At 45.8% G+C, this 15,002-nt stretch overlaps 1 protein-coding gene across 4 annotated transcripts in view; it reads left to right on the top strand.

Moving 5' to 3' along the window:
* The window catches only part of NBAS (NBAS subunit of NRZ tethering complex), an 890,452-nt gene that overhangs the window by 111,405 nt on the left and 764,045 nt on the right, over positions 1-15,002 (top strand). For all 4 annotated transcript variants that reach the window (XM_088451840.1, XM_088451839.1, XM_088451841.1 and 1 more), the window contains exon 14: positions 7,772-7,965. In XM_088451840.1, coding sequence (XP_088307966.1) covers positions 7,772-7,965 — 194 coding nt within the window. The remainder of the gene's footprint in view (positions 1-7,771; positions 7,966-15,002) is intronic.

The following is a 15,002-nucleotide window of genomic DNA, read 5'->3' as shown; positions in this document are numbered from 1 at the left end:
CGCAAGCGCCGATGCGCTTGTAACCGACTCGATGGCTGTGCGCGCGCAGCGGCCGCACTGCTCGTGCGCAAGCCCCGGAGCGACATAAAAACTCTGTCACTCCGGAGCCCGCTACCAAAGGGGCGGCTGTCGATGTTGATCGACAGCTTGACCCGTTTGGTAGGCGGGCCGGGGGGGTGGTTTCCAAAACGGAGGCGTTCCTTAACGAACGCCTACCGTTTTCTGGGCGACCGCACTGATATCAGTGATGTCAGTGGGGAGCTTCCTGCTCCATCAGAGCAGAAAGCTCCCTGGGGCTTACGAGTGCCCAGACCCAACCTTAGGGTCTGGTCGTAAGCCCCAATGGTCGCGATGGTGATCACCATCGCGACCATCAACCTGGTCGGTCGTTAAGCTGTGGGTCACCCACAGCTTACCGATCGACAAGGAGGCGGTCATTCAGGATGCAAGCGTCCGCCCTGATTCAGCGCGACCACTTGCAACTAACGACGGCCTCTGAATGAGGTCCCATATCCTGCCGGCTTCCTCCCTACAGCCTGGTCTGTACCTGCATTTTGCAGTAATAAAGTTACGTACACTCTGGCCAATATTTTAAGCGACTGAAATATATATAGTTATCATTCAGTCGTTCACTATATCTGCCAGTGTGTATGCTAAAACGATGAACGAAAACGACCAACGATGCACGCACCCGCAGGTCGTTGGTCATTGTCGTTCATCGCCCGAACATGCAGGCCGAACTGACGATATTGTATGATGGAGGGTGTCGGCACTCAACGATATCGTTGAGTGTGTGTGCTCAGTGTCGTTAACCACATTGAACACACCCTTGCCGGGGCCACACTAGACGATATTGCTCATGTAGTGAATAGTAGTGTGTATGCACCTCTTGGTGCGTATCCACTAGCAGACAGGGGAACGACCGTACGATTACAACATTGTAATCGTACAGTCGTTCCTCTTCCCCTGCAGGGCCTACACTGAACTATATGTCGCTCAGTGCAGGCACCCTCCCTCATCCCCGAACATGCCCAATCTGTCGTTATCGGCAGATTGACCAGCATGTTCAGGCGATGATTGATTTTCGGAAACGATCAGCGGGAGCGGGCATCGCTGGTCGTTTCTGACATTTACATGCCTGATTTGTGCATGATTAATGAGCGATATAAATCGATATCGTTATCGTTCAATCGCTCGTTTTAATCGGCAAGTGCATACCCGCCTTAAGACAAAAGCTGTGTACACATGGTACGAGCTGTACCACCGACGACTGGAAAGGTATCTGTCAGTGAAGTCATCCTGCCACATCTCTGATCACGCAAAGTTGACAATATGGTGCATGTCGTCCTGCATGTACGGACGACCATAATATCGTTATCGTTCATGCGGGAACGCGCATCGTTGGTCATTCACTGCATAAAAATATATAAATCATTAATTTCGTTAATAAATATTGTACCGTGTGTACGCAGCTAAAGGCTGCGAGTTCTGTTGTCACTGTTTCCCTTTGCCGCTAATTTGCTTATCAATTGCAAAGTCCGTGGTTGTAATTTATTTGACAAATGCTGGGCGATTCCATTCCAACCATACTGTGACATGTGGACTTTTATGGTGCATACACACGGTCACATTTTGTGTCAGATCTGAACGATAATGATTTTAAAAATCGTTCATATCTGAAAGAAAATCTGACGTGGGCCTGCAACGATGAACGATGCACGTTCCCGCATGTCACATAACTATATCTGACATCGTCTGTTTGCAGTCAGATTTTGACAATTTAATTCATTTGAATACTGTCTGAAATCGTTCAAATCGTTGGTAAAATCGTTCATCGTTCATCTGACAGATCTGAAGGTGCGTACACACTGGGCGACCTAGCAATTCAACTATAACAATTTACTTTGAACATCGTTCATATATAGTGAGCGATATTATGACCAATTTTACAAACGATCAATGATATAGTCACCGATAGTGCAAAGAAAACAAAACGGAGGAAACGGAGTGTCTTGGGAGTGGCAATAAATCTGAACATCGTTTTAAAAAGAAATGACCGATGTGAATGAATCACTCAACGATATCGTTCAAATCGGCCTGAATGCACGGGCGATAAACGACAAAGATAAATGACCAATGGGAGCGCGCATTATCGTTATCGTTCATTGTTTTAAAAAAAAAAAATTTACGATTTTTTGAACGGTTGACCAATAACGATATCTTTATCGTTAAATCGGTCAAAAAAATCGCCCAGTGTGTACGTTCCTTGACCGTGTGTATGCACCATTAGAAAGACTTGTTGATTCCGTTAAACCTGTGTAAGCAGCTGGCAAATTCGGACCTACAGATGTGTCCACATAGACTTTGCTGCAGTTGTGCCAAACAGCCCTTCTCGGCGTGCCGGCTCCCATGTGACCCAGCTTGCGCAGAGCATCCTAGTCACAACGCGATGCAACTAAGCTGCTTCATGAACCTGCAGTGATTAATTTGATATGCGACACTTGTATATCTGTGTGAGACTGTGTCTGAATCTTTTATACAGCGGACGCCGCTTTTTATTCACGCTAAGTTTCGTTGTACAGATTCAGACTTAATCGCACACAGACATACAAGTGTCACATATTAAATGAATCGGTGCAGCCTCGTGAAGCGGTATTATCTTCTCATTGTGACTAAGATGCATATTTGAGCGAAAAATACGCTACACCACTCGCCGCAATTCACTCACGCCAGGCGTCTCGCGGATAGGTGTACGAGGCCACATCCGTACCATTTTACTAACTACTGTGTATCGGCAGAAATAGCCTTTTAAAGTTTTATCTAATTTAGGCCCGTGGGTTGAAATTGGTGACACAGGACAGTAAGGGTGCGGAGTGCAAACAAAATGGTGGACGAAAAGTCTTAAAAGCAGGGTCTGAGCTACATGGGGTCTGGACTTGGTGTAAGTGTCACATTAATAATAACAGTGTGTGATTGGCCGCGTATAGTGAGATATCACCCAATTATGCAAAACCCCTGAAAATGCTGCTGTAAAAGTCATTTTGTGTCTGACTCTGAATAAGGCCCCAGTTACAGCAATAGATCTGCCGCAGTTATTACAGAATGTCTGGCTTACAGTCAGTGGGGCTTGGCAAGTTATTTCTTATATCGTAGTACATTCCGCCTGTGCATACTGTAACTTTTCACACAGTGGGGCTCATGTAAGCGGTTGCGAGCTGCAACCACTGCAGGGACTCCGAGTCCCGCAGTTTTACGCAGCACATAGGCATGCTGAGTATCATTTTAGTCCGCAGAAGCTGCTTGTGCGTTCTATTCGCATCGCTTTGGGAATGAGACACGTTTGACGGTAAAAGTTGCACAAAAAGACGCTCGGCACTCACGCGTTATGTTTATGGCGGCATGTAGCGCCCAGAGGTAGAGATGTATGTGGACACATTTGTTAATATCTAAAGAAGAGGGTACGGCTGAGAATTAACTCCTCTTGCAGATGTTGCTCAGAGTCACAAACGTGCCCAAATCCCCGGAGTTATTCATGTAAGCGGTTGAAGTAATGAGGACAACTGAGGAAATCTTGAACCATCCCATGTAGGGGTCTCTGGAGGCAGCTTTCATCCCTCCACATGTCCCTTACAGCTTGCCAGATGCTACGGCCCCCAATGGATGTGTGTACGTTGGACCTTTCCAATAATAAAGGTTGTTATGCAGCCTATAGTCAGACAGTGGCAGAAGATGAGAGCTGCTTCTCTCCAATGTATGTCTCTGTGGTTCTCATGAAATAACAGAAACCTGCAGTAAATGCTCGTTATTTCCATGAGATGGTTGCAGCGAGCTTCGTTGCAGCTATCGTTCCCTGATTTCTCTGTAATCCCATAGAACCGGCTTTGGTTCCTGTGCGTCTCTGTGTTTTCAGTATAGTTATGTGGATTTTATTTTTACCCTTGCTGGTTATACTGTATTTATTTTCCTATAAAATTCTCCTCGCAGCAGCAGCGTGTTCTGGGCTGCTGTGAGGTAAGAGGCAGGGGAGGCAGCGCTGGGCCCCTCCAGCAAGCCCAGGTAATTAGTACAGGTTGAGTCTCCCATATCCAAAATGCTTGGGACCAGGGGGATTTTGGATAACGGAATATTCCGTATTTTGGAATAATTGAATACCATAATGAAATGTCTTAGGAATAGGGCCCAAATCTAAACACAGAATGCATTTATGTGTTATATACACCTTATACACAGCCTGCAGGTCATTTTATACAATATTTTCAATAATTTTGTGGCTCAAACAAAGTTTGTGTACATACATGAAATTCATTTATGTTTCATATACACCTTATACACACAGCCTATAGGTCATTTTATACTTTATTTTTAATAATTTGTGCCTTGATGAAGTTTGTGTACATTGAACCATCAAAAATCAAAAGTTTCATCATCTCAGTCATGCCAAAAATATTCCGCATTTCGGGGTATTTGGATATGGGAGACTCAACCTGAACACGCTCCCTCCCCTATTGGCACCCCTGCCAAGGGGGCCGGTTAGATTTAGGGGGGGAGGGGGGTAGCTTAGGTTTAGGGACTAGGGGGGGGGTTAGGTTCAGGCACCGAGGAGAGAGGGGTTAGAATTAGGGTACTTGCCTAATAGTGTCGGGATGCTGATGTTGGTGTTCTGACCGGTGGCATCCCGACCGCCAATCCCATACCCAACCCATGTATACAGTATCGTACACTACTAGTGTATCTTACGTAGTTTGCGTAATGTATGGAAAAAAAACAAAGTTTACGTAATATCTATAGGGGCAGATTTTAAGTTATAAATGACGGGACTTGGTTCAGAACGCTTGGAATAACAAATTAACACTCAATAATTGATTGTATACATATTCTTGTTTTAATGCTTGCCAGAAGCAACGATTGTATAAGTGCAGGGATATAAATCTTTTCCCATCATCTCTTGCAGACTGCAGCAGGTTTACCTCCAAGATTTGTGTATATTTTGCTCCATCCATTCATTTTGTCCTGCATTTAACATGTTTTCCAGTCTCTAAAGAGGACAAACCTCCCCATAGCATTATTCTCCTAACACTGTGCTGTGCAGTAGGCATAGTGTTTTGGAAGGATGTGCAGTACTGGACTTGAACCAAACATAATAGTAGCTTTAAAGCTATAAATGTAAATCTTGGACTCTTGAAACAACAGGACGTACCTCCACTTCCCAGGTGACGTGTCGTGGGAGTTTTCTGCAGCTGTGGCTTTTTTCTTGAAACAGTCTTATAAAGCTTATCCTTGCTACTGTTGTCCTGCGAACACTTTCTTCCATCATTGCCATGAATGACTGTGGGGCATATGCATTTGGGAGAGTTATTTTCAAAAACGCTGCAGTGCTGGGTTTTTCCTGCTTCCGCAAGGTTTTTCTTATTCACTTGCCAGGGAGAAATTTAGTTGCATCAATTTCAATAGGAATTGACGCAGATTATTTTTATCGCACCCCCCCCAACAGGTGTAAAGGTAAGGAAAATCCCTGTTTTATGTTAAAATATCGGGACTTGCATCAGAACCCCTTGGACACCCCCTGAATGACTAATTAGGCAATTGAAAGTTTCCAGTTCACTTAAGTAGACCATTAATTACATATCATTAATGCTTGTTAAAAAAGGCCTCAAATTACCCCCAAATCATTTTTTGCGTCAATTTATACACCCAAAATGTAAACCATTTAAATGAAAAATTGCTTTTTATCATATTTTAATTGCCCTGAAATTACCCCCAAATCATTTTTTTTTTATTTTTTTTATTTCTTTTTGCATTTTTAATTTCATTTCATTTGTTTGTACTTAAAAGAAAGAAGTTGGCTATTTTTACTTTTACTTTTATTTTTTTTTAAATGCACTTATCAGCAAATATATTTTTCTTTGGGACAGTAATAAATATCATTACGGTTACCTAATATTTTTTAAAACATTTTAGGGCACAGGCTGTTCTCCAATTTGAAAAAAAAAATAAAATTCCTACAAGTTTCTGCACAAAAGAAAAATTGCGATTGTTTTTTCTTCTTTTTTTTTCTATTGGATAGCGTAGCAATCGGGAGTGTGCATAACCGTGATTAAAAAAAATTTGGTTGCGATACCCACGTTGAGTTTTGAGGGGAAAAACATACGACCAATTGGATATGCCCCTGTAACTTAGCTAGAGGACTGTGGCAACTCTGTCAAAGCTCTCACACATGCCCTTCTCTCACACTTGTTCAACGTTAGAGGACAACCTTTACTAGGCCAATTCACAAGTATGCTAAGTTGTCTCTTATTTCTTGATGGACTTGGCAGGGGGGATCTTTGCAATCTCCTTGTCACCTTCCCATGCTTGGTACCTTTCAGTATCTTTTATTTTTTATAAAATCCACATCCACTAGCAGACTGGGAAAAGACTCATCTATAAGAACTGTATAAATGACCTTATGCTAAAGGGGGGCATTATCCAAAAGTGTATTGCCCCATTAATTCACAGTGGTAGGTGCTCTTGTGTAAAGGTAAGGTCACATAGTGCAAAGGGGTGATTGCTTTACATTCTAAGCAGCACATGTCTTCTGCTTACAGTATGTGAGATCATAGCCTTCTAATAAGCTGCCTCAGCTGATTGCTGCTGCCTGGGGCTATGTAGCTGCAGCTATGGTACCATGAAAAGGTATTCACACCCCCCAGCAGGTATATTCACATTCTGTTAACAAAATGCTGACTAGGACTTTTTGGCACAGATCCACAAAGTACTGAGTTGTCTGTTAAATTGAAATAAATGTTACAAAACCTTTCCACCTATTCCACAAATAAAAATAAGGAAAGAAATATATAAAAGGACCAGATGAAAAAAAAATAAATCATGTACTTGACCACTAAGGGCCATATTCAATTAGCGGCGAAAAGTGTCGTTTGGCGAAAAGGTTTTACGGATTTGGACTTTTTGCCAAAGCGGAAAAAAAAACAGGCGAAAAGTTCTCTATGAAGGGAGCGTGGCCTGACCTGCCTGGAAGTGCAAAATCTACATTTTGGGGTGCAAATGTTGGGCTTTGGTCCAGAACCCTTTGGACACCCCCCTAATGACTAATCAGTCCAAAAAAACTATAAAAACCTTGTCATTTTTGGGGCGAAAATGTGTTGTGAAAATGGGTAAAAAGTGAGGGGCCTGGTACTTTGGGGGGCTATATGGATGGGACAATTGTGTTTGGGATTGCAAGAGGCTGCTGCAGGTGTATTTTTCTGATTTTTTTACATTTTCACTTTAGAAACCTCAAAATATGCTAGTATCCATTTTCATGTACCCCAGGCTAGTAAATAAACCCCTTAGTGTGAATAGATGGGAAGGGTGGTCCGTTCGAAGAGTTCTACAGGGAGCTACATACCTGGTATGACATCTTAACCATGCATATTATGTTGGCCTTGTATTTCTCTTTTTCCTAAATTTTTTTGTTCCTTTTCATTACTTGTTATTTTACTTGGGTTTTCATTAATTTAACCAGAGTCATTTGGGCATAAACAGGTCAGAAAGGAACTTTTCTGTGCTTTAAAGCTTATTCTGAAATCACCCATCCTCTGCATTCATTTATGTAGACTGAATCTCATTGAAGCCAAAGCGAAGCTTAGCACATTGGGATATTGGTGTGAATTGGTCAGAGAGAGAATCCTCCCCAGCCGATGCACAGACACACAGCTCTCTGTTACCCTTCTGCACTGTTTCCATGACTCTTACTGTAGCTTCTAATGCATTGATGTCTTATGTCTTTGTACAGATAAAGAATCCTATTATGCGCTGATGGATGTAAATTGGTGGGCGGATAATGCCGTTATTCTGGCTCGCTGTTCTGGTTCTTTGACCGTATCCTCTGTAAAAACATTAAAGAACTTGTTGGGGAAATCCTGCGAATGGTTTGAATCCTCTCCGCAGGTCACGGCGGCTCACGATGGAGGATTTCTCAGCTTGGAGGTAACACTGGAGACTTTAATTACCATTTAGGCACAGGGAGGCCCAAATTAAGGATGATGATTTTGGTGAGAGGAGAGATGGACTTTCAAATCTGTAATCTTTCAGTAAATGTGTTGGCGTTACTATACAGTACAGTATGGACTTAATGATAATTTACCTTTACTTTCTTTAGTATTGCAGGATTTCCCCAGATGACTGACAGGATTGCACACAAATGCAGCTGTCTATGTGATAGGACTGCGCACAAGTACAGCTGTCTACGTGATAGGGCTGCACACAAATACAGCTGTCCACGTGATAGGGCTGCACACAAGTACAGCTGTCTACTTGATAGGGCTGCACACAAGGACAGCTGTGTACGTGATAGGGCTGCGCACAAGGACAGCTGTATACGTGATAGGGCTGTACACAAGTACAGCTGTCTACGTGATAGGACTGCACACAAGTACAGCTGTATACGTGATAGGGCTGCACACAAGGACAGCTGTTACGTGATAGGGCTGAACACAAGTACCTGCTGTCTACGTGATAGGACTGCACACAAGTACAGCTGTCTATGTGATAGGACTGCACACAAGTACAGCTATCTACGTCATAGGGCTGCACACAAGTACAGCTGTCTACGTGATAGGGCTGCACACAAGTACAGCTGTCTACGTGATAGGGCTGCACACAAGTACAGCTGTCTACGTGATAGGGCTGCACACAAGGACAGCTGTCTACGTGATAGGGCTGCACACAAGGACAGCTGTCTACGTGATAGGGCTGCACACAAGGACAGCTGTCTACGTGATAGGGCTGCACACAAGGACAGCTGTCTACGTGATAGGGCTGCACACAAGGACAGCTGTCTACGTGATAGGGCTGCACACAAGGACAGCTGTCTACGTGATAGGGCTGCACACAAGGACAGCTGTCTACGTGATAGGGCTGCACACAAGGACAGCTGTCTACGTGATAGGGCTGCACACAAGGACAGCTGTCTACGTGATAGGGCTGCACACAAGGACAGCTGTCTACGTGATAGGGCTGCACACAAGGACAGCTGGCTACGTGATAGGGCTGCACACAAGGACAGCTGTCTACGTGATAGGGCTGCTCACAAGGACAGCTGTCTACGTGATAGGGCTGCACACAAGGACAGCTGTCTACGTGATAGGGCTGCACACAAGGACAGTTGTCTATGTCATAGGACTGCACACGAGTACACCTGTGTACGTGATAGGACTGCACACAAGTACAGCTGTGTACGTGATAGGGCTGCACACAAGGACAGCTGTCTACGTGATAGGGCTGCACACAAGGACAGCTGTCTACGTGATAGGGCTGCACACAAGGACAGCTGTCTACGTGATAGGACTGCACACAAGTACAGCTGTGTACGTGATAAGACTGCACACGAGTACAGCTGTCTACGTATCATCTTGTTAACTCTTGTATAGTCTCAAAATACGCATTTTAATATGAACTATCACTATTTATTTTATCTGAAGATCTAACAGGAGGATAAATAACATGTTAGATATGTAGGACTTTGTTTATACCACTACATTTATATTGGCCGCCTATCAGTTATTTTCTAGACAAAAAAGTGCATTGAACTTTGTTCTTTCCATTACAGTATTGTAACGCCCCCTCATGACGCTACTACACCTGTTGTTGTGGCATGTGGTGTGGTCTACACTGGGCTTATGAAGAGGAAGCCTTGTATTACAGATGTGCTCTAAGCCTTTATAACGTGCCCTGCCCCCCAGTGATGTCACTGCTTACATATGAACTGATTGGTCCAGCCCGCAGAATGGAGGCTTACAATGTGCATGCCGCAAGTCACTTTAATACCCATTGAAATGTATTGCATGTTTCTTCTTCAGGGTCCATAGGGTCCACAGGATCTACCTTGGGGTGTGTAGTTGGAGTGATCCATTGCTCCAAACTGGGCAGCACAGACGGTGTAATGGTTAGCGTTACTGCCTCACAGGACTGAATTCATGGGTTCGATTCCCACTACGGCCCTAACTGTGTGGAGTTTGTATATGCTCCCTGTGTTTGCGTGGGTTTCCTCCGGGTACTCCGGTTTCCTCTCACACTCCAAAAATATAATGGTAGGTTAATTGGCTCCCAACAAAATTGACCATAGTGTGTATGTGTGTGCGCATGTGGTAGGAAATATAGATTGTAAGCTCCACTGGGGCAAGGACAGATGTGAATGGTAAGATATTCTCTATAAAGCGCTGCGCTATATAAATAAATGGTAATAAGTAATAAACAGCTTACAGATTTGAAGCTCCCAGCATGCACAGGTCGTCCCTATATACCCCAGCCACAGGCATTCAGTTTTTTTTTTTTTTTTTGGCGCGTGGCAAGTATCCAGACGCACTACTATAACCGTAATTCCTTTTTTGATTTACCTTCGTTTTTTTGAACTTCTGACTTTAGCTTTATTAGTCGCCAAATATGACGCATATACTGTGACTTATGCCGATGATGAAACGCCAGTAACGCTATATGCCCTGGGGATTTCAGCGGGCGTCAGCTAGCGGTAACACTTGGGTCCGGACTGCGATTGGATTCACGGAGATGGCAGGTACAGTAAGATGATTCCTCATGTGGGGAATCGTGCGCGAAGCAGTCTAGGCCTCCGGTGTAGGAGACGCATCGGAGGCAGCTGCGGGTGAAGGTCTCATTTAACGTGTCCTCACTAAGGCTGCCGGGGCCGTATTGTCTGTCGCCGGGTAGTAGACACACTAGAGCGTACTAGGTAGCGTCTACTACTGTGAGGCCAGTGTACCCGTGCTGTCAAAATCACAGCTTAGGGGATATAGGTGCTCCCCCAGCCGCTCCTCCTCCAACCCAGTCGCAACTTAAGGGTGCTGATTCCGGCGTCTGGTTTGCTACTGCTGACCACCTCGTGTGTGAGACGCTCACAGTCCTCCTTGGGTGCGCTGCTGAAAGCTGTTGGTCTCAGAGGGTAGGTCTGTCTCCCTGTATACCTCTACCTTGGGTCAGGTATATAGCACTCTATATCCAACCAGTACCCCTGAGGGGGCTGTTCAGTTGATTCAGAGTCCATTTGCATTAGCATTTGATTATATGTATGCATTGTATGTGACTGTGATGCTAGCTGCTGTATTTATACTGTCAGATATAGCTATCACTGTGTTTCTCCTCATTCCTCTGAAGGTGTGTGGGGTTTTTCATTTAAAGTCACATTGCATTTTTACTCTATACCTTATACCTGTTACACATTGCCATGTCTAAGGGTAAAGGATAGAAGGATGAGCTTCCTTCTGCTGAAATCATGTACATCCTGTTTTGCAGGCCTGTCTGAGCAGGATTTTGTGCAAGATGGGTTGTGTAGTGTCTGTTGTAAACAGTCACCTTTTCTATCTTACCTGCACCAGCACAGCCTGGGTGGTCTCTTGGTCTCAGGTGTTGTCGCATTTGGTGGACCGTGCCGCAGCGTCGCGTGCTCCTGCCACGATATTGCCTCCTGCTATGGGGTACCCACAGCATTTGCATCCTTCTATGTACATGTCCCCTATGAATCCCTGTTGGTTTGATTCTTCTGCTCACTCTAGTCATAGTATGCTGCCGTCTGTAGCCCCTGGTAGTGTAGGCGAATAGACCAGTGGCAGTAAAGCAAGGGCATAAGAGGTTCTCTTCAGACGTTGCCTCAGGATTCTGACTCGACCTTCTCATCATTCTCTCACACTCAGAGTTCGAGGTCTTACTCAGTGGAAGAAAACCATCAATCCTCTGTGGATGTCCCCTCTCTGGTGAGAGCGGTTAGATCTGTCCTCAGTATCGAGGAAGAGGAGGTTCCGCCAAAATCTAAGATTCCGGCTAAAGATTATTTTCCTCAGTCTGACGAACCTCATGTCTGAAGCATGGTGTACTCCAAATAAGCATTTTCATGTTACAAGGAATTTAACCTCTCGATACCCATTTGCACTTGCCGAGTGTAACAAATGGGAAGTTCCTCCATTGGTAGATGCTCATGTAACTAGATTGATCAAGAGCTCTACATTACCCATTCCTGCAGCTTCCTCATTACAAGAGGTTACATATAGAAAACTTGACAACTATTTAAAATCAGTGTTTTCATTATCTGGAGCTATTACCAGACCAGCTATGGCTGTAACCTGGGTAGCCAAAGCTATGGAAGAACGGACGAAGGCTCTGGAGGATCACATGCCAAATGCTATCGGAGAACAGCTTTCTCATCTCAGGCAGATGCAAGAAGCAGCTATGTATATGGGGGTAGAGGTCTTTGATGCAGGTATCTTGGCTTCTAGGGTATCGGGAACTTTGGTTGCTGCTCGAAGAATTCTTTTGACTAAACCTTTTGTTGGGAAGGTACTGTTTGGACCAGAGATGGATGACATAGTGTCTTCTCTGGTGACATCTAAATCTGCAGGGTTGCCAACTACGACTACTCCCAAGTATAGGCAGTCGTTCGCCCAGTCCTTGTGCCCACAGAGTAGGGCAAAGGGACAGTTTTCCTCTAGATGGGATAATTCCCACAGGAAACCACAGGCCAGGAAATCCTGGTCAACCAGACGTCCGGCTTCCAAGACGGACGATAAGCCCACTGCCTGATGGGGTGGGCCTCCCCCTGGGGGGTCTCAGGGTAGGAGACTGACTTCTACAGTTTACTCATGCCTGGCATCAGACGACTACGGATGCCTGGGTTCGAGAGGTGGTCTTTCATAGTTACGCCATCACGTTCCTCAGCCGCCACAACCCTTCCGATAGATTTGGTCAGATCTTTGGCCTTCCGTGAGGCTATTGGGGCCCTCCTGAGGTCGGGAGTCATAATCCCGTTCCTATGACGCAATGGAAGGGGTTATTATTCAGATTTGTTTTTGATTCAGAAATCAAATGGGTCACATCGCCCTATCTTGACTCTGAAGTCTCTCAACAGATTCATCCATGTGCCCAAATTCTGTATGGAAACCCTACGGTCAATTATGCTGGCAATGGAGCCTAGAGATTTCATGGTCTCCCTGGACATACAGGATGCTTATCTGCATGTTCCTATTGCTCTATCTCACCAAGGATTTCTGATAATGGCGGTAGATCAGCAACATTACCAATTTCAGGTTCTACCCTTCGGGTATTTACCAAGATAATGGCAGTCATGACGGCTCATCTCAGATGACAAGGAGTCAGGATACTGCCATATTTGGACAACCTCCTGATATTAGCACAATCTCAGGAGATGTTACAATGGTATGTAGTCAGGAAGCCGGCGGCTGAAATGCCGTCTGCCGGCTTCCCAATGCTGAAATCCCAGCATGGGACTAATGATAGGCATATAAATACCGGTGCCTATCATTAGCTCCACGCCGAAATCCCGAAGCCCGGCATACCGATCATAGGTAATCCGGGCATCGGGAGCGGATTGCCACTTGGGGGGGAGGGTTAGGTTTAGGGTCTCCCAGGGGGACTTGGGGTTAGGCACCCCCCCCCCCCCGGAGGGTTAGGCTTAGGCTAGGGGAAGAGGGGTTGTGGTCAGGCACCCACAGGGGGAGGTTAGGGTTAGGCACCCCCACGGGAGGGTTAGGTTTAGGGTGCGGGGAGGGAGGGTTAGCTTTAGGCACCCGTGTAGGGAGGTTAGGGTTAAGAATCCCTAAGTTAGGGGGGAGAGGGTTTGGGATCGCCTACTTACCTTCCCCTTTTGGATCTTCATCTGCCGGCCTTCCGGCATCAGTATTTCATCCGCCGGGTTGACGTCCAGCGGTATAACATACCGATTCCGTTACAATATCATCTCCAGATGACCATTGTCTGCCTTCAAGAGCACGGCTGGATAATCAAACTCTCTCAAACGCAACAGATGGTGCACTTAGGGGTGCTGCTGGACTCTAGGACAGAGGGTTCTTTTACCAGAGGACAAGATTGCAGCACTACAATTTCGTGTGCACAGTCTACTTTGCAAGCAGGAAGTATCAGTTCACTTGGCAATGCAGGTGCTAGGCTCCATGGTGTCCACATTCGACATGGTGGCTTTTGCCCAGTTCCACTCCAGGTCCCTGAAGCAATGGATTGTCTCTCTGTGGGATGGTCGGGATCATCGGATAAAGTCTCACTTGACCTGCATCTCGTCAGAGGTTCGGCTCTCCCTTGCCCGGTGGCTGCAGGCGACCAGTCTAGACAAGGGTCGCCTGTTATGGGTCCCAGAATGGGTGGTACTCACCACGGATGCAAGTCTGCGAGGATGGGGAGCGGTTACAGGTCTTCACACCTTTCAGGGTAGGTGGTCGGACCAGGGAAGTCACCTACAGATAAATGTATTAGAGCTTCGTGCAGTGCACAAGAGCGCTCATTCTGGTGCAGGACCTACTTCAGGGCAGGCCTGTCCAGATTGTCCGACAACGCGACTGCGGTGGCCTATATCAATCATCAAGGAGGCACATCGAATTGCGGCAGCCATGAGGGAAGTGACAAACATTCTGCTGTGGGCAGAATGCCATCTTCCAGCAATCTCTGCAATATTTATCCCAGGAGTCCTCAACTGGGAAGCGGACTTCCTATGTCGTCAGGACATACACGCCGGAGAATGGGCTCTTCATCTTTCAACTCCTGGTGGACAAGTGAGGACTACCAAACATAGACCTCAAGGTGCCACACCACAACCACAAGGTCCCCAGGTACGGGTCCAGAACAAGGGACCCCTCAGCCACCTTCGTGGATGCTCTGGCTTTGAGATGGGACTTCAGGTTGGCATACTTGTTTCCTCCAATCTCCCTCCCTTCAAGCAGGAGGGCGGCAGGATATTACTAATAGCTCCTGCGTGGCCCAGGGGACATTGGTTCACTGATCTGAAATGTCTATCCATAGACAGTCCGCTTCCACTGTCTCTATTACCGGATTTGTTAGTGCAGGGTCCCTGCCTATATCCGGATTTACCTCAGCTGGCTTTGACAGCATGGCTCTTGAGTCTTCCGTCTTAAAGGCCAAAGGATTCTCTTATTTCTGTGATCCAGTCTGTGATCCAGACAATGCTGAGGGCAAGGAAGCCTGCTTTGGCCCAC

Source organism: Taudactylus pleione, unplaced genomic scaffold, assembly GCF_031769625.1.
Source record: "Taudactylus pleione unplaced genomic scaffold, aTauple2 ptg000030l, whole genome shotgun sequence".
In the NCBI taxonomy this organism is placed as follows: domain Eukaryota; kingdom Metazoa; phylum Chordata; class Amphibia; order Anura; family Myobatrachidae; genus Taudactylus; species Taudactylus pleione.
Note: the sequence above shows the minus strand (reverse complement) of the source record. Positions and strands in the feature narration are given on the sequence as shown.